General features: G+C 46.8%; 1 protein-coding gene across 1 annotated transcript in view; it reads right to left on the bottom strand.

Annotated features, from left to right (window-relative positions):
* Positions 1-18,617, bottom strand: part of col7a1l (collagen type VII alpha 1-like) — a 171,159-nt gene that overhangs the window by 41,551 nt on the left and 110,991 nt on the right. The window contains exons 3-8 of the mRNA XM_078553768.1: positions 15,144-15,314; positions 13,006-13,169; positions 4,081-4,210; positions 3,309-3,425; positions 2,175-2,330; positions 438-554 (exon numbers count right to left, since the gene is read on the bottom strand). Of these exons, the coding sequence (XP_078409894.1) occupies positions 438-554; positions 2,175-2,330; positions 3,309-3,425; positions 4,081-4,210; positions 13,006-13,169; positions 15,144-15,314 (855 nt within the window). The remainder of the gene's footprint in view (positions 1-437; positions 555-2,174; positions 2,331-3,308; positions 3,426-4,080; positions 4,211-13,005; positions 13,170-15,143; positions 15,315-18,617) is intronic.

Genomic DNA, 18,617 nt, shown 5'->3' with positions numbered 1-18,617 from the left:
GTTCTGTTCATTGCCTGGATGATTAATCTGCAAAGAACCTGTCTTGAAACAGCCTCCCGGCCTCTCTCAAGTTGCTGCCTTAATTGCAACAAATCAAACCACCCTGGGAAGCACAGAGTTCCTTCCTGAATATCCTGGATCAGATGGAGGTAAAGATATAAGGAGACCCCAGGCAGCAGGTCTCCATTGTGGAATAAAACTTGATGCTTATAAAATAAATGTTAAACAATATTTATACAAAGAATATGTTTTAGTAGGTATAGTGAGGCACTTTAACACAAAAATTGTTACCCTGGCTGACATCAGCTAACTGACAGCTCACCAAAGACTAAACTTAGGACCTGAGGGGCATGTGTGGTTCAGTTCCAGGCTGGATTTACACTCACCAACCTACGATAATATTTATGACCTAGAACACGCATTCAAAGGAACAGTACCAGAAGATCCCCATGTAAGTCTGTAGCCAGTTGCGCCTTTAACTGGAAGCCACTTTGCTTGTATGGTATCTGTCAAGGCATTCTCCAAGATTAGTTCCTGCACTGCCATGAGTTTCACTGTTTAGAAAAAAAAAAATATTTTAAACCCAAACTGCTACCGTAATGCAAACATGCTAACAACTTTTTGTAAACCTTCCTTCCTCAGCATGGCGCCTGTGCTCCATTCACTCCTGATCACTGAAAGTGAATGTCCTACTTGCCTGTTGCAGAAAATTAATTATCGAGAACATGTTCATTATTAAAGAGTGATTATCATGCAACAAAGGCTGTTTAGCACTTGGGTTCTTTCAAGCAATGTTAGCAATTACTTGAGTCAGAAGGTTGTGGTTTCAAGTCCCACCCCAGAGACTTGAGCACATAATCTATGTTAGCACTTCAGTGCAGTACTGGACTGTCAGAGGTGCTGTTTCTCAGATGATATGTTACCCATTCATGTGGGCTTAAAAGATCCCGTAGTACCATTCAAAGAGCATGGTAGTTCTCCCTTATGTCCCAACCACATTTATCCCTCAAGCAACATCACTAAAACAGATTATCTGGTTATTATCTCACTGCTGTTTGCAGAGTGTAAATTTTTCCTACATTACAACAGTGACTTCAAAAGTACTTAATTAGCTGTAAAGGACTTTGGGACATTGTAAAAGGTGAAATGTCAGTGCAAATTTCTTTCTTTTCATCCAGGTTAAAATAACTGGTTCTTCAAAAACTGCAGCCCTCCCAGGGCAGCAGCTCCAGAAGTAGAGACTTGGGATTGAAACTGCGCTCTGTGACACGAGTAATGAATGAACAAAGGCGTTTGTATGAAATTATATTTCATATTATAAGTTCAGGTATTCCAGGTAGGTTGGGGCAGAAAGTCAATCCCTGGAGCCAATCTAAAAGCAGTTAGATGCTATGATGGACACTGCATTTTTGCAGAAGGTTGAGCGAGATGGACCAAATGTTGGCCCCTCACCCGTGTTTATCTTTGAAAATGATTTCCTTCCTGACACAAAGCTCTCCAGATCAGCGCCCGCAACATAATTTACCCTCTGCCAATTGATTCCTTCAGAAAAGAGATTTGGATAAATATTTGACTAGGAAATGGATTGGATTTTACGGGGACAGAAATGATCTATTATTGGATGGAATACAGCAGATTTTGAGATGCTGGAGCTGGCCAGCTTGGATTAATGGAAATGGCAGTATCAATAGATACATTGGAGAAGTTAATGGACAATTTTTGAAGAGTCTGGGAGACTACAAAATATTGAAGAAGATGCTTTTGCTACAATGCTTGAAGAACTAATTTGAAGTCTAATATGGAGGGAAGATAATCCAAGTGCAAATATCCTAAAAATGGCAGAAAATTTCAGCTTCACCTCTGACCCCTCCCAAATCTGATTGGAAAGTTCTTAGTACTTTAGGTTGGTAGTGGTATAAATGGGTGAAAAACCACCCCTATTTAATGAAAGAAAAGAATTACCATTGAAATCTCCCTAAACTAAGTACCAAATATAATGCAAGTCATGACATTCAGATGTGGCATTTCAGAGCTGAGTTTACGTTATTTAACAAATTGTGTGTCTAATCTGATTGATTTTGGACTGCTATAAGTTTAATTACACTCAACATAGGAGGCAAGTCATCTACATATTAGTGCTCTGATACACAGTAAGTGTTAATAATTCGCTTTACGTGTTCTGCTAGTGGTGGACACAGGATCGCTGGGGCCCTCAGGATACACGGCGTAGATGCTGATGGTGTAGTCCTTGTCCTCCTGCAGATTGTCTATCAGATGAAACGAGACATCTCCTTTGATATTCTGTTCATAGGCCAGTCCGGGTCTGTTGACTGAAGGACAAAGTGGTTTTAATGCTGGGAAGCTGCTGTGAGAATCCCATTTACACTTCACATCTCAGCTCATTTCAAGAATCACTGTCATCCTGGTGAGGGGACTTGAAATCCATTCTGTTAACAGAAGCTCATTGACCTCATTGCATTTGCCACCGAAAAGTTTTACACTTTATTGAAAATATTGTGAAAATTTAAATCTCCCCTGGTTCTCTAACTGCACAGTTAATAAATGTTAACATGGTACTCACTCATCCACATGAGGTAGACCCTGAACTTAATCTCTATATGTGCTGCGTGTGTGTGTGGTGTGTGTCTGTGTGTGTGTGTGTGTGTGTGCGTACCAGCACAGGGATGAGACTCAGCTATGATGGCGCACACCATCAAATTGCCTACTGATACTCATTATTTAGGCTGACACATCATGATTTCCCACTTGGACAGGACACTGTTACAACATTAGCTGAAGCATAGCTTTGCTGCGCAGCCAGTGGAGCAGCACCGCAGTGACATTTTCAAAGCTGGCTATTTCTGGCAGATTGCTGGATTGATCATGCCCAAAATCTCCCTCAAGCCACAATGCCACTGAAAAGACATAGATTTGCCATCCAGACCATTTTTTAATAAAACAGTGACAAAGAATCAGTCACCTTCAGTAGCCTGTTTTTATGCTCCTTTCAGTTCTAATCACTTTCTGAAATTCTTATTGAAACAATGGATAGTGATGACATTGGTTGGTATTCACTACTCTGATAGTGGTTAGTAAGTTAGATTGGCAGAATGGAAGGAAATAGTATTTGTTATCACAGTTTGATTTTTAATAAGGGAATCTGATGGTGCCTCCATTGTTAAACAGGATGCCACCATCTGTATTTCTTTTCCAAATTGAAGCTAAAAGACTAACCAATTTTTATTTTTCAGTTACAGAACCTGGCTCGTGCCCTCAGAGTTAAGATACAATTCCTTCCTTAATCTTACTTCTTGGTATGTAGATCTTGTAACCCACCAAGGGGTCTAGAGGAAGAGTCCAGGCCACCTTCAGACTGAACAACCCTTGCTCTATCACTCGAAAGTTAGTCACGCGAGGCAGGGCACCTGCAGTATATCAGAAAAAAAAAATGAAGTATCAGCGTGTAACTGTCCAGAGACTGCTACTCCAATGTCAGCAATTACTCTACCATGATGTTATTCCATTATCTACAATTACTCTACACATCTTACACTACTGTCTATTGTTACTCTACAGTGCTTCCTGATTTCACTCCTGAATGGCCTGGCTCTAATTTTAAGAAAAGGAGATACTTGCATTTATATAGCGCCTTTCACAACCACCAGATGGCGCAAAGCACTTTACAGCCAATGAAGTACTTTTTGCAGTATAGCCAGGGTTTTAACGTGGGAAACCACAGCAAGCTTCCACAAACAGCAGTGTGATAATGACCAGATAACCGGTTGTTGATCAAGGCCAAAAGACCAGGGATAACTCTTTTGTAAGCAGACATTTCATCTGAAAGACAGCACCTCCAACAGCGCAGCATTCTCTTAGTGCTGCACTTGGAGGGTCAGCCTTAATTTTTGAGTTCAAGCTCTGGAGTGGGACTTTAACCCAGAACCTTGTGACTCAGGGGCGACGGTGCCACCAGCTAAGCCACAGCTGACAAGATGGTATCCACTTATGCTAGATTCACCCACCAGAGGAAAGAGTTTACTTTTGTCTACTCCTTTCATTATTTTAGACATTTATTCTTACTTGTTTTTCCACTGGCTGTCGTTAGGTCCCCGATCTCATCTGCATACACAGCAACCACTGTGAAGGAATACTCTGTGCTGGGTTTTAGGTTTGTCACAAGTATCGCATGCTCATCACCATTAATGACAATCTGCCATCAAAAACACAGGGGAAAGCTCCATGAACACTTTGAATACAGAACGTTATTTTCAAAAAAATTTTTTGCTGTTTATTATTGTAGACGATTGAGGTCAAGGCTCGAAAGGAGTAAGAGAGGAGCTGTGGTACATCAGGGAGAAGAGGTTAGATGACACCAAACCTGGATTTATAAACTCAGCCAATTAGAGGAAGATTCTATGGATCTCAGGAAAGGACGAACAGACGAGGAAGTGAGTTATAATTTCAACAGAGTGAGATTCCACTGAGGGCGAAAACCTTCAACAACGGCATTGTCTGAAGCCAGAATTTTCTAGACGATCCCCCCGCCCAACCCACGCCCTGTGGCGGGTTCCCCTGCGGCAGATGTGGCCAGTCATTCAGACTTCCATTCACTTGGGCGGGACTGGAAGATCCCACCGGCGGAAAGGGGCTGGAAAATCCCACCCAGGGCAGAATCTTGCCGTCGGCGTGCGGGGGCGGGCCCAACACACTGATGCATAAAATGACGCGCGATGACGCATTTTGATATTTCGTTCGGCGGGCGGGCGCTAGAAGCTGTCACATGAGGGGACATGTTTAAATAGTTTTTTTTTACTTTATTTATTTATAAGTTTTATTATCAACTTAATCTCCCTGAGGCAGCTCCATGCCTCTCAGGGAAATTGCTGCACTCTTTCTCTCCCTTTTCTCCCCGCCTGCACAGGTAGCGCTTTACACTGGGCGGGCATTAATTGGCCTGCCCGCATAAAATGGCGGCGCGGAGCCGATCGCGGGCGGCAATCGCCAGCTCCCACCCAGCCCGCCCGCCAGAGGAAAAATTCTCCCCCATGGTTTGAGAGTACGTCATGTAAAAGCATAAGCAGGAGTAGGACAGATTGCCCCTCAAGCCTGCGCCACCCTTTAATGAGATCACGATTGATCCTGTATCTCAACTCCACTTTCCTGTCTGAACCTTGTACACCCAAAAATCTTGCAATCTCAAACCTGAACATACTTAGGGCTGAATTTTCTGGCTGGCGGGGAGGCAGAGTGGGAATGGGCGCAGGTGGGCGCAGACCCGATCGCCACCCACAGTCAGGTCCACGCCGCCATTTTACACGAGCGGGCCAAGTAAGGCCGGCCCAGCGTGAATCGCGGTTCCCAAGGACAGCGGGAGTGGGTGGGCAGCGGTGGATCTGCAATGTTTTAAAAAGCTGCTGCGGCCTTTCAAAGGCTGCGAATCATGGCCAGTGGAAGGGCTCCCCCGAGCGCTGCTGGTGGGCAGGCCATGCCGGAGGGTAGGGCAGGAGGGCACTGTGCCCCTCATTTTTCCGATGATTACCTTGCTGCCCTCCTCCAGGAGGTGGCAGCACGCCGGGAGGTCCTCGTACCCCAGGACGGGAGGAGGAGGAACCCCCCGCCCCACATGACCAAACGTGCCTGGGAGGAGGTGGTGCAGGTAGTGAGCTCCCACGACGTGGTGCAACGCACCTGGATCCATTGTCGCAAGCGCTTCAACGACCTGTTGCGCTCAGGAAGGCATTGGTCACTTATCCCAGCAGGTAGGCTTACCCCCCAGCACTCTCCCACCACGCACCCCCCCCCCACCCCCCCCACCCCCCAACCGCCAAGTCTGAGTTTAGTGACTGCATTGAATCATTGACAACATGTGTCCTTCGCTGGGTGGGCCAGCAGATATTGCCCATGCCAAGATCACCCTGAGAGGGTGGTGATGAGATGGGTTCTGCCCCCGCAGCATGTGGTACACTGAGACCCACATTACTGTTTTGGGGGCAACCTGGAGGAGCTGCACCTAGGCGCAGTGCTGGAACTCCAGGACATGTCAAAGTCAGGGTGATGAGATGCTGGGAGGGGAGCTTCAAGGTGGTGTGACACCGATCGATCTGCTGTCCTCTGCACTCCACGTGCTTGCGCCTCCTTGTTATGGAAGGTTAGACCTTTTGGTGCCTAATGTGATGTAGGCAGCATTTGGCCAAGAGGGAGTTGGGGAGGGGTGCGGTGGGGGAACAGGCCTAGCATCTTTGTGTGAGTGTTCAGCAGCAGTGGGGTGAGGAGGCACTGGAGCCCTGCAATGTCCCACTCTGGTTGAGGTGGGCCATCCATGAAGAGAGTCCAGGTACAAGTAACACTAATCAATGCTCTTCTCTCCTTTTCAGGAGAAGAATGCACATAATGCAGCCGAGCGGGTGAGGACTGGCGGCGGGCTGGCCCAGTTGGTGATTCTCAGCTGCTTCAAGCAGGAGGCCCTAGATTTGGAGAGGCACCATGCGCCCAGGTCCACCAGTGTCGGTGAGGCTGGGGTGCCATGGGTTGGTATGTTTGCCCAGCAGTGAGGTCACCATTGTTCTCCCAACAGCCATGACAGTGCTGAATGTTCAGTGATTGAAGTTTGCAACATGGCTTGACCATTGCTTATGGAAGGATGAGCGCATAATGATCCAGGGGATGGGGATGCACATTGACATTGTCCCCACGTTAAATGATCCAATGTCGTTGTTCTTCCTTTCAGCATCAGCAGAGCAGGGCTGGGAGGAGGAGCAGCAGAGGCCCCCTCTCACACCTGAGGGCCCTGAAGTCTCACCAGTGTCACACCATCTCTGTCAGTCAGGCACCAGCGCAGATACTAGCACCTCAGTGGGAATTATAACATCGGCTAGTGTCCCGGGGCACAGTGGTGAGGGCACTTCACAGCACTGCAGGAGGTGTTGGTCCCCCAGGATGGGAGGAGGAGGCCCCCCTGACATGACCAAACGTGCCTGGGAAGAGGTGGCAGAGGTGGTGAGTTTCCATGATGTGGTGCGGTGCACCTGGATCCAGTGCTGTAAGTGCTTCAACGATTTGTTGTGCTCTGGAAGGGTGAGTATCATGTTGGCATTGGGCATTTATCCAGCAGGTAACCTTAGCCTTTGAGGCCCCTCCCCAAGTCTTACTGCCGTGACTGCATTGAATCATGTTGGGCATTTCTCCTACGCTGGCTGGGCAAGCAGATAGTCCCCATGCTTAGATCAGCCTGAGTGGTTCATGAGGAGATGAGTTCTCCCCCGCACCATGTGTTGCTCTTAGTCGCACATGACTAGCCTGGGGGCAACCTGCAGGAGTTGCAGCTCGGCGCATACTCAGAACTCCAACACATGTCCTATTCATAGTGATGAGATTGTGGAAGGGAGCCTCAAGGCGCCATGGCCAAGAACCATCTGCTGCCCTCAACGCTGCACGTAGTTGTGCCTCCTTGCTATGGGAGTAAATACCATGTGTTTCCTAAAGTGATGGACGCAGAATGTGTCCAAGGTGGCCGTTGGCGGAGTTAGGAGCAGGCGTACTATCTTTGTGTGACTGATCAGCAGTAGCGGGGAAAGGAGGCACTGGAGGCCTGATATAATCCACTGTGGTTGGGGTGCGGTGTGCGTATGCAGAATCCATGTGCAAATTGCCGTAATGAATGGTGTTCTCTCTTTCTCAGGAGAAGAATGCTCACAATGCATCAGAGTGTTCAAGGATTGGAGGTGGCCAGCCTCACCTCATGATGTTAAGCCACTTCGAACAGGAGGCCCTGGAGCTTGACAGGCGCCTTGCACCGAGGTCAACTGGTGTCGGTGAGGCTGGGATGGAGCGGCTGGGTATTTGAGGCCAACAGTGAGATCCGCAATGTCCTCCCAACATCCATAGCACTGATGATTGTTTAATTTGTTATTGTTGTAACATTGCTCAGTCACAGAGTGATAGAGTCAGGGGTGTGGATCATAGAAAAAGGTCCTTCGGCCCTTCGAGGATGCGCACGTCAAACACCTTCCTAAGTCTCCTAATCCCATTTCTGACCACTATTCCCATGGCCTTGTATGCCATGGCAACGCAACTGCACATCCAAATACTTATTACGTGTTAGGAGGGTTTCTGCATCTACCACCCTTTCAGGTAGTGCATTCCACATTCCCAACACCCTCTCAGTGCAAAAGTTGCTCATCACATCCTCTGTCAACCTCATGCCCCTTACCTTCAGTCTATGCCACCTGGTTACTGATCCCTCCGCCGAGGGTAAAAGTTCCTTTCTGTCGACCCTATCTATACCCCTCAGAAGTTTATACACCTCAATCATGTCTCCCCTCAATCTCCTCTGCTCCAAGGGAAATAACCCCAGTTTATGCTATCTCCCCTCACAAGTTAAACTCTCCAGCCCAGCCAGCATCCTGGTCAACGACCTCTGCACTCTCTCAACTCCAATCAAATCCCTTCCATGAAGCGCATTTCAGAACTGCACGCAGAACTATAGCTGTGGCCTAGGCAGCGTTTTCTGCACTTGGAACATTACCTCCCTGCTCCTATATTCTATGCCTCGGCTAATAAAGGCAAGTATGGCATTTGTCTTCTTAAACACATTATGTACCTGTCCCGTTATCTTAAGGGACATGTTGACATGTACACCAAGGTCCCCCTGATCCTTATTACTTTCCACAGTCCTACCATTCATCATGTATTCCCGTGCCTTGTTTGTCCTGCCCAAGTGCATGACCTTACACTTATTCACATTACATTCCATTTGCCATTCATCAGCCCATCTGACCAGCCCGTCTATATCTGCCTGTAATGTAAGGCTATCCTCCTCACTATTTGCCACCCCACCAATGTTCGTGTCCATAGGTTCTGGAAGGTTGAGCGCAGAATGAGCCAGGGGATACTGTGTGCAAGCTAACTGATCCACTGTCCTTGTTGTTCATTTTAGCATCCGTAAATATAAGTATATGGCACCTTAGGCACACCATGGGTTTCTCACTGGTGCTTTTGTGTTGGCCCGAGATTAGGTACTTATGATTTTTTCTGCTTGATTAAAGTCTTGTTTTGGATTTGTGAGAACTTCTGATGGTTAAAATACAAACCAGATGTGTTACCATGGCTGAGGGTGACTCCTTTGTTCTGAATTTGTATGTTTAAGATAAATGTCATGAGTGTTTGTTTGGACATTGAAGTTTATGTCCAAAGCCCTTAGTTGCAGCTGATGACCTGACAGATTTAGCACTTAGGTGCCAAGTATGGAAGCGCCAGGTAAGGCTGGTCCTGCTGATCCATTTGTGCGGAGCTAGCTGAAGGTTCATTGGATTAAAGCCTCCCGGATGTCACTGCCTCCTTGGTGTAGTCCCGGGTCAGCGTTTAGCCCCTCAGCATTCCCCAGTGCTCCCTCATTCTCAGAATCAGTGCTGGACACATCGTGTGCAGCCGCATCCACAGACAATGGTTCAACTTCTTCATCGTCCACTGCATCCCCCCTTTCCAGCACAAGATTGTGAAGAGCGCAGCATGCAACCACTATCACCGACACACAATCTGGGGGGTACTGGAGTCCACCCCCTGAGCAGTCCAAGCATCGGAAGTGCATCTTGAGAAGACCAATGGCTTTCTCCACCACAGCCCTTGTGGAGCCGTGGCTCCTATTGTAGCGCTGCTCAGCTTCTGGTATTGGGTGGTGGAGAGGAATCATGAGCCACCTTCTGAGGGGATAGCCCTTGTCACCCAGCAGCCATCCATCAAGCCGGGCTGGAGCACTGAAGAGCCCCGGCACCTGGGAGTGTCTGAGGATATAGGTGTCATGGGAGCTGCCTGGGTACCTTGCACAGACTTGCAGAATCTGCGTCCTGTGATCACATACTATCTGCACGTTCATGGAGTGGAAGCCCTTCCTGTTGACGAAGGCACCGGGCTCAACTGCTGGCGCCTTGATGGCCACATGTGTACAGTCTATAGCACCCTGGACGCAGGGGAAGCCAGCAATGGCTGCGAAGCCTCTGGCTCGCTGAGTCTGGCTTGCCTTGTCCCAGCGGAAGTGGATGAAGGTCAATACCCGGCTGAACAGAGCGTCTGTAACCTGCTTGACACAAGTGTGGACAGCTGATTGGGAGACATCACAAAGATCACCCACCGACCCCTGGAAGGAGCCAGAGGCATAGAAGTTGAGGGCAACTGTGACCTTCAGAGCCACTGGCATGGGGTGACCACCCACACAGTTAGGAGAGATCCCAGGGCCAATCATCTGACAGATGTAGTTGACTGTCTCCCTTGGCAGTCGGAGCCTCCTTCGGCACCGCACCTCAGTCATACTGAGGTAGCTGCTTCGCCACCTGTATACCCTAGCAGCAGGATAGTGGCATCTTCTATGGCCCCTTCCACCTTGGACTACCTCTTGGCCCTGCGCCCCTTGTGCCTGCGTCTGTCCTCCCAAAGATGGCTCCCCTGGAGGCTGAATGTGGACTCTTGGCCTCCTCTTCATTCTAGCCATCCCTTCCTCCTCAGAGGAGCTGCCTCCAGTGGACATGTCAGAATCCATACCCAGGCTAAGGGGAGGCCTCCAGAAAGCTGCAGGCCCGATAAAGATTCCTGACTGCAGAGTGCTGACCTGAATGTTCAAAGTACACAGGAAGCTGCTGGAATTCATTCTGAACTGCTGCAGATCACACAGGCAAGTTTAAAATACTTTCTGCAATAAATACTCCATAAAGCAGATTGACGACCCCACTGAGCCCTCTTATCCCGCCCGTGGATGAGGTTCATAGAAAAGTCTCTTACCCGCCTGCCCATTGCGCCCATGTGCCGACCCGAAGATCACTCGGGCGCCTGAAAATCGCCATCGATTGACGAAATAAGTGCCTTAACTAACTCATTAATTAATGGCGGGTGCGCGTCGAACTTCATTGCGCACCCACCCAGCGAAATATCGCGATGGCGCGTGGTGATGTCGGGACGCTCCCCGCAGGTCAAACAGAAAATTCTGCACCATGTCTCCATAATTAGATCAAACCCACTTATCTTTATTTGCACCATTAATTCATCTATCTTGTTATGAATGCTTCATGCATTCAGATAAAGAGACTTTAATTTTGTACTTTTTACCATTTTATTCCTGATTTGACCTTACTCACTGATGCATTATTGCTGTTAATGTTAAACACTCTGTCCCTTCCTGTCACACTCTGATTACCTTTACCCAAAGTGCTACGCTGTTCTGTGAGATTAGAACGGCATGGTGTAAGAGTGGGATGGCGTAGAGTGGGGACGGAATTTAGTGAAGTCGAGGGGGGCCTCACCTGCTTACTGAAGACCCAGCAAGAGACCCACCAATAGGCAGCGGCAGGCCTTCCCCGGGATCAAGTACCCTAGGAGCGGAAGTCCCACCTGACAAGAGCTGCCGGCCAATCAGAGGCTGGCAACTCTTCATTGCTCAGCAGTGCCACCAGGGAGGCAGTGGCTTTTGCCGGTAATGCACCCATCCAAGGCCTCGGAATACTGAGCGACTCAGGCCACAGGTGAGTGATGGCAGGAGGGGGATCGTAGGGTGGGGGCCACAGGATAGCGTTGTCAGCAACAAGGGCAGAGGCGTAGCTCTCAGTGGGCCTCAATGCCCAGTCCCTAGATCAGGCACCATGTGCCCTTGCACCAAGGGGCACTGCCAGAAACCAAAAATCAACAACTGGGTTTGCTTTTTGGGTTTCCCGCATGGCAAGTCCTCCACCTGTCACTGAGTGACTATCAACAGCAGTGGGATAAATTCCTTACATCAGCAATAATTGCCCCTTAAGGGTATGAACTGGTGGTGGGGTGGGAAGGCCTTCCACTAGCCTTCTTGCCATGAGCCTAATCGAGGCAGAGATGGGAAGGCAGAGAGGCGGCAAGGTCCCCACCCACCACCCTCATTAAATGCCCCACTACCACCAAACTTGCCATGGGGGAGACATTAAACTCCACTGAGAGTGGAATGACATGGTAGGAAAGTAGAATGCTATATTGAACAACAAGGAATGAGGAGACTACTATTTTTTTTACACCTTCTATCAGAGACCGCTTGTCCTTTGACTGACTAATGATAGTGCCCCTACACTACCTGAGCTAAGATCAGCTTATTGAGTAAAGAATGGGCATTGGATATAGGAACGTGCACAGTTTGTATGACTCAGACCCACACCAGATAGTGAATCTTCAACCATACTATTACCAGTACCACCACCACTACCATTACTACTAATGCCACTATCACTACCACCACAACCAATATCATCACCAGTGCTAATCATCATTGGCTGTTCCGTGATTCAAGAATGACATCTACTCAGGGTCGCCAGTTTCTGCCATGGGTCTTCATGTGACTGGTGATCCACAGATATTTGAACATATGGGGCAGGGCATCCCACGAGGCAGTGGGATCTGGAGTGTAGGACTTGCTTCCTTTGCTTTCCTTCTCTGCCACTGCTCTGCCTCACCATTAAGATGTTTGGACTCAAAACGTGATGCAGCTTGATGGACAAGTTGTCCTCATTTTGATTGATTGGTAGCAAGCTCCTCCCGGTCATTAACGTCAATGCTGCTGTGCTTCAAGGAGAGTTTCAGAGTGTCTTTGAAGTGTTTTCTTTGTGATAGCTTTACCACAAAAGCAACATTCATTTATTGAAGACCTTTAATGTAGAAAAATATCACAACCCACTTCACAGAGACATTGGTCAGAATTCTCCAGTCCCGCCAAAGTCAATGGACTTTTGAACAGCTCACTGCATCCCCCCCACACCCCCAACACCGCAATGAGGCTGTAAAATCCTGCCCATTAAGTTACGCAAATGGATCATCATTACTTATAACGTTACCATTCACTGTATGGGTTAGAACTTTTGAAAAAAAAACACCTGACTGAAGACCGGCTGCTGCCTTTGCTTTTCCCTATATCCAGCTGCTTTAGGCTCCCCTCTACTGCCTCTTCCTCCCCCAGCCAGTAACTGTGAAATGCAAAGGCTGGATGGAACCAGCATCACCTACCTGCCTCTCTGCCCCTGGTACCAGCCGTCCGGTAGATGAATATGGGTTGATGACAACTCTGTAGCTCATCACGCCTCCTGTAGCTGGAGTCCAGGACAGTCTCATTGAGCTGTAATGCAACTCACTAATCACCAAGTCCCGGGGGCCGATGATTTTCTCTGCCACTGGTAAGAAGAAGGGACAGGAAGGATTAGATTTATCTATCGCAAGGCAATGAGAGCATTCATTACCATAATGCTGCTCTGCCTCTGTCCTATTTACTCATGAGTTCCCTTGAGAGGTGATATTTATTTCAAGTTTCCTTTAGGTTCCTAGCACTCTGATTAACACCTTTAAGAAGGTCTGGATGAATGTCTGATTAGCAAGGGGATTGCAGTCTATAAGGATAATTACCAAGACAATCCAACACTTTGCAAAACATAACTGTTCTTCAGCTGCTGACAACTGGGGTATTCTGTGCCAAGGAAGGCAACGCATTACAGGATGTAGAATTCAAGATGGAGAGTTAGAGATTTCAAGGAAGACTTTTAACTTCCGACCAAACCTGTTCATTCTCTCCTGAATACTTTGGCGTCTGATAGTGGAAAGTCTGGTGGGGTCCTTGTGCACTCTTTTGCCTGCCAGGAGCTCTTCATCACCAACAGGATTTGATGACGGGTGCAGACATAATGGGCTGAAAGGCCTCTTTCTGTGCTGTAAAACTCTATGACTATGACTAAGACCGCTTCTTTCCACCTTTGTAATGTTGCCTGTCTCCATCCTGCCTCAGCTCATCTGCTGCTGAAACCCCCATCCATTCCTTTGTTACCGCCAAACTTGACTATTCCAATGCTCTTCTGGCTGGCCTCCCACATTCTACATAAACCTGAACTCATCCAAAGTTCAACAGCTTGCATCCAAACTCGCATCAGAGCCCCACCATCCCTTGTGCTCGCTAAGCTACACCTGTTGCTAATTGGATATCAATTGTGCTCAATTGCATTCAGTTGATGGGCATTAATTGCGGATTCACTTCATCACATATAAAGAGACGCTTACTGAAACGATGCGCTGGTTGGATTAAGTGCATGCTTGTAATGTTTCACTCTGTAAATAAATGTAAGACTGAGTAAAGATTGGCTCCAGTAACATCCTTCACCAATTAGCTTTCTGGAGTATAAATTTGGTTCCCAATCCAGGACCCTCTCGATTTTAAAGGTCTCATCCTTGTCTTCAAACCCCTCCGTTGTCTTGTTCCTCTAGCTCTGTGATCTTCTTCAGCCCTGCAACCCTCCAAGATCTCTCTGTTCATCCAGTCCTAACCTCTTGCACATCCCTGATTTTCACTGCGCTACCACTGGCATCTGTGCCCTCAGCCACATAGGTCCTAAGCCTCACTCCCTAAACCGCTCTGCCCTCTTACTTCTCTCTCTTTCTTCCTTTAAGCCACTCCTTTAAGCTACCAGCCTGTTCTATTATCTCTTTATGTAGCTTGGTGTCAAATTTTGTTTGACTGCGCTCCTGAGAAGGACCTCGGGAAAATCTTTCTTGCGTTTAATGATGCTTTATAAATGCAAGCTGATGTTGAATCATCTTTCAGGCAGGCCTTTCAATGGACACTTAGCATGCCTGCCCATAGCAGCTTAATTATGCAAATTGGAGTCTACGCCTGACTAGAATGCCAAATATAACTTCCAATGGCTCAAGAAATGCCAGTTCCTCTCTCTCCAGGCATTGAGAGACCAAACACTGGCCCTTAAAGGAACAGTTTGACAGCCTAAGCCCACAGTCATTCATAACTGGATTGAAACCAAATTCATTTCATAATAACATAAGAAATAGGAGCAGGAGTAGACTTTTCGGCCCCTCAAGCTGCCCTACCATTCAATAAGGTCATGGCTGATCTTCTTGTGTTTCGATTTCCACGTTCCCATCTAACCCCGATAACCTTTGATTCCCTCGCCTAACAAAAATCTATCTACCTGTGCCTTAAAAATATTCATTTGGAGCCAGCAGATCCTCTCCCATCGGGAGAGAGATTTAATTCTTCAGTCTCAGGCCAGACAGTTCCTGGAGATGAAAATACAGTGTGCTAACCCACCGTGCCATTCTGCTCTGCCTTGAAAAGTGTTTCCACAGCATCATTCACAGTTACTTACATGGTGTAGGCTTCACTGGCCGAGGAGGCTCTGAAGCTGTGAAACAAAGTCTTCTTGAAATTTTGGCCAAAATGGTGTTGAGTAGATGAAAATCCTCCACGAATAAATAGTGCTCTTCAAATGGATCAGAAGCAATTCTCTTCAGTTCATTTTTATCTGCACTTTTAATTCCTTAAAAAAAAAGGACATGAAATACATTATGAAGACACATTCATTCTAGCCTTAATCTATAGGCCTTGATGCCTATTGTGTTTTATTTTGTAGTTATTGGTGTCATCGAGGTAAAATGTTTTAGGTCCGGGGAATGGAACACTTGGCATCTGAAGCATTCAGTGCCGTCTTTCCAAGTCAGGCACAATGTGGTGAGAGCAGAGCAAAGCACCCTATACATTGGTCCAATGAGCTGCCTCATCCTTAATCTTAGAAGAACATGCCCCACGATATCATGAAAACTATCCTGGGCCTCTCTGAGTAAGATTGTCAATTAATGCCACATGAGGAGCTATTATGCGTTGTCCATGCCCCCTGAAATATAGACTGAGAGATTTCCCTGGACTCACATTTTCCAAACGCCTTACAGCCAACAAAGGACACTTTCGACCCATCTGTTTGCACTTGACTTGAACTGAGATTCCAGAGCAGTTGAGCTCCCTGATTCTTACCGTGCCTGAATTTTTATTTTTTACAAACACACATACAGAGTACAGTTTGCTGTCCTAGCAGGTTGGGGTACGAATACAAAGGGTTGCTGGATGATAGAATAAGTGCTGCACAATTCCTTTCACTGTAACATCCCAATACAAGTCAAGGCAGTTAATTCAGTGAGTAATCAAAGGATGTGGTGTAGTACTAAGCCATGCAGATCAGGAATCTCACACTCAGCCTGGTGAATTCTGCTGGAAAGTGCCTGAGTACTTAAGTAGGGTGAGATCAAGTCATGTCCCATCATGTGGCAGCGTCACATGAGCTAGGACATGTTTGTGAAGTTTGGAAAATTTATTTAATTATTTTATAAAACCTTCAGGAAACCTCATCCCACCTGTGGATGAGGTTTCCTGAAAAATGCAAAGGTCGCTTGGGCTCTTTGTCTGCCTCCCGCCAGCCTTAAGGTTGGATGGGCAGCCTTCGTAACAACTTTAATTACTTTTTTAATGGCCTTAATAGGCCGAGCGAAATATCGAAATGACGCACGATGACATCGGGACACACGCCCGACATCACCCCGCATCATTTTACACATCAGCGTATCGGGCCCGCCCCCGCACACTGACGGCAATATTCTGCCCTGTGAATACTTTGCAAGTTGTGTAACACTTTATAAGCTCATTAGTGATGTACCTACAATCAAATTGCCTGGCCTGTTAATAATGAAGTTTGAACAAAAGTTTCCTTTGGTTCTTTTCCTGTTCCCCCTGCCCTTTACCCTGGCACTGAATTTGCTTGAAAACTGTTCATCTCTAAGATTTCCAGTTCTGAACAAAAGGTCAATGATCTGAAACGTTAACTCTATATCCCTCTGTAGATGCTTCCTGGTCTGCTGAGTGTTTTTGCAGCATTTTGTTCCGTTTATATCTTATGTGGTGACGAACATCAAACATCAGTGCAAGTCAACTCCTTTAGGAGAGGAAATAAGGGAAAAAAGATAATTAAAAGCAATTCCCTTTGTGATGATGGCGTTGTAACACCACCTGTTTCTGAAACAATAATCTGTCTGATTGTCTCATCCAGTCTGCTTACAGCCAAGAGGCCAAAAAGATGGTTATAAATAGAAAATCTCTGTGCCGGGGTAGGATGTGTTGAGATTGGGGGTGGGGATAGGAAGGACAACAGTCTCCATAAAATTAGACCAATCAAAACTTTCTTATTGAACTCACAACTCTCCTCAAAAGCTGTAGTCCTTTTTTATTTTAATTAACGGCCAGCCAGCGTGAAACACGCGCTCGAGCTTCCGGGATGGGGGTGAGAGGAGCGCGAGCGCTGAAGTCAGCGCATGCGCCGTGGGGGGTGCACTCACTGAATGCTCCCTTGAAGGCACAGAGCTGCCTCAGGGAGCTGAAGAGTTTTAAAATGGAAATTAAAGATTCTACAAATAATATAAACTTTCCCCACATGTGGCTCAGTCACACAAAGAGGGACATATTAAAAAAACATTTTTTTTAAAAAAATTATTGTTTTTTTCATTCATTGTTGGAAACCTCATCCCGCCCCCATGGATGAGGCTTCGCAGATTCGCCTGCCCGCCAACCGTAAGGTTGGATGGGCAGCTATAAATTCTGCTTAATTGCTTGCCTAAGGGCTTTAATAGGCCTCTTAATTGTCGGCGGGCACGCTGCCAACTCTCGTGCGCACCCGCCGACTGAGACATCGCGTAACTCTTTTACTCCCGATCAGGTCGGGCGCCCGCCCGCGAGACTAAAAATTCTGCCCCAAGCCGATTTCCTAACCAGTTTAACACTATGCTCAAAGTAGCCACCAGATGGCGGCAAGAGCCCGAGCAAGTCTCAAATCACTGGCAATGACAAGGCTTTTAGGCGAATGCAGCAAACAACACACGGGAGGCTTCAGGAAAATGAGCGCAATTAAACTGCAATGAAGATATTAACACAAACCATTAATAACGCAGCTTTTGGCTTTCAGCAACAAATGCTCTCAGAACAACTGCATCCGTTCCGCAGAGTGTCGCCCCTGAGAAAAGCAGGCAAATTCTACTTGTCGCAGGTTGGCAGCACGTGACATGATGCAGTAATTTGTATCAGAATGAAACAATTAGCATCAAAATATATGGCAGCGCTGTAAAAATGTCATTACATAATGCCACCTAACACATAAAACGCTCCTTGGAAGTGTGAACACGGCTTGTTAAAGTTGTGTTAAGAAAATACAGGCTAATCACAATTTAAATTTCACAAATGGAAATACAGAATACAAGAGTAAGGAGATAATGATAAATTTGTTCCATGAGGGCAATGTTTAAACCACAGTTACAGTTTTGTATGCAGTCAGTGAGCCTATTACAGAAAGCACTTTAAAGCTTTAGGGAGCGTACAGCAGAGATTCCCCAGGAAGATGCTAGGCACAAAAAACTGTAATTATGAGCAGAGATACTGGGATGGTTCTTTAACCCTTTTAATTCAGAGGAGTGAGAATAGGTCATTCAGCCCCTTGAGCCTGTTGTACCATCCCAATTAGATCATGGCTGATCTGTAACTTCACTCCCATCTACCTGACTCTGTTCTGGAACCCTCAATACCCTTAACCAGCACAAATCTTTCAATCTCAGTTTTGAAATTTTGAATTGGCTGGGGGAGAGCATCCAAATTCCTACTACCCTTTGTGCAAAGAAGTGCTTCCTGGCATCCCTATGTGGTCTAGCTCCAATCTTTTTCAAATGATATATTAATTTGATATGTTTCTCAAGCAATGGCAATCTCCTATGCTGTTTTATTCAAATTGCTTGACTTACTGTACTGGTTA

Source organism: Cetorhinus maximus, chromosome 12 (assembly GCF_964194155.1).
Source record: "Cetorhinus maximus chromosome 12, sCetMax3.hap1.1, whole genome shotgun sequence".
Classification (NCBI taxonomy): domain Eukaryota; kingdom Metazoa; phylum Chordata; class Chondrichthyes; order Lamniformes; family Cetorhinidae; genus Cetorhinus; species Cetorhinus maximus.
Note: the sequence above shows the minus strand (reverse complement) of the source record. Positions and strands in the feature narration are given on the sequence as shown.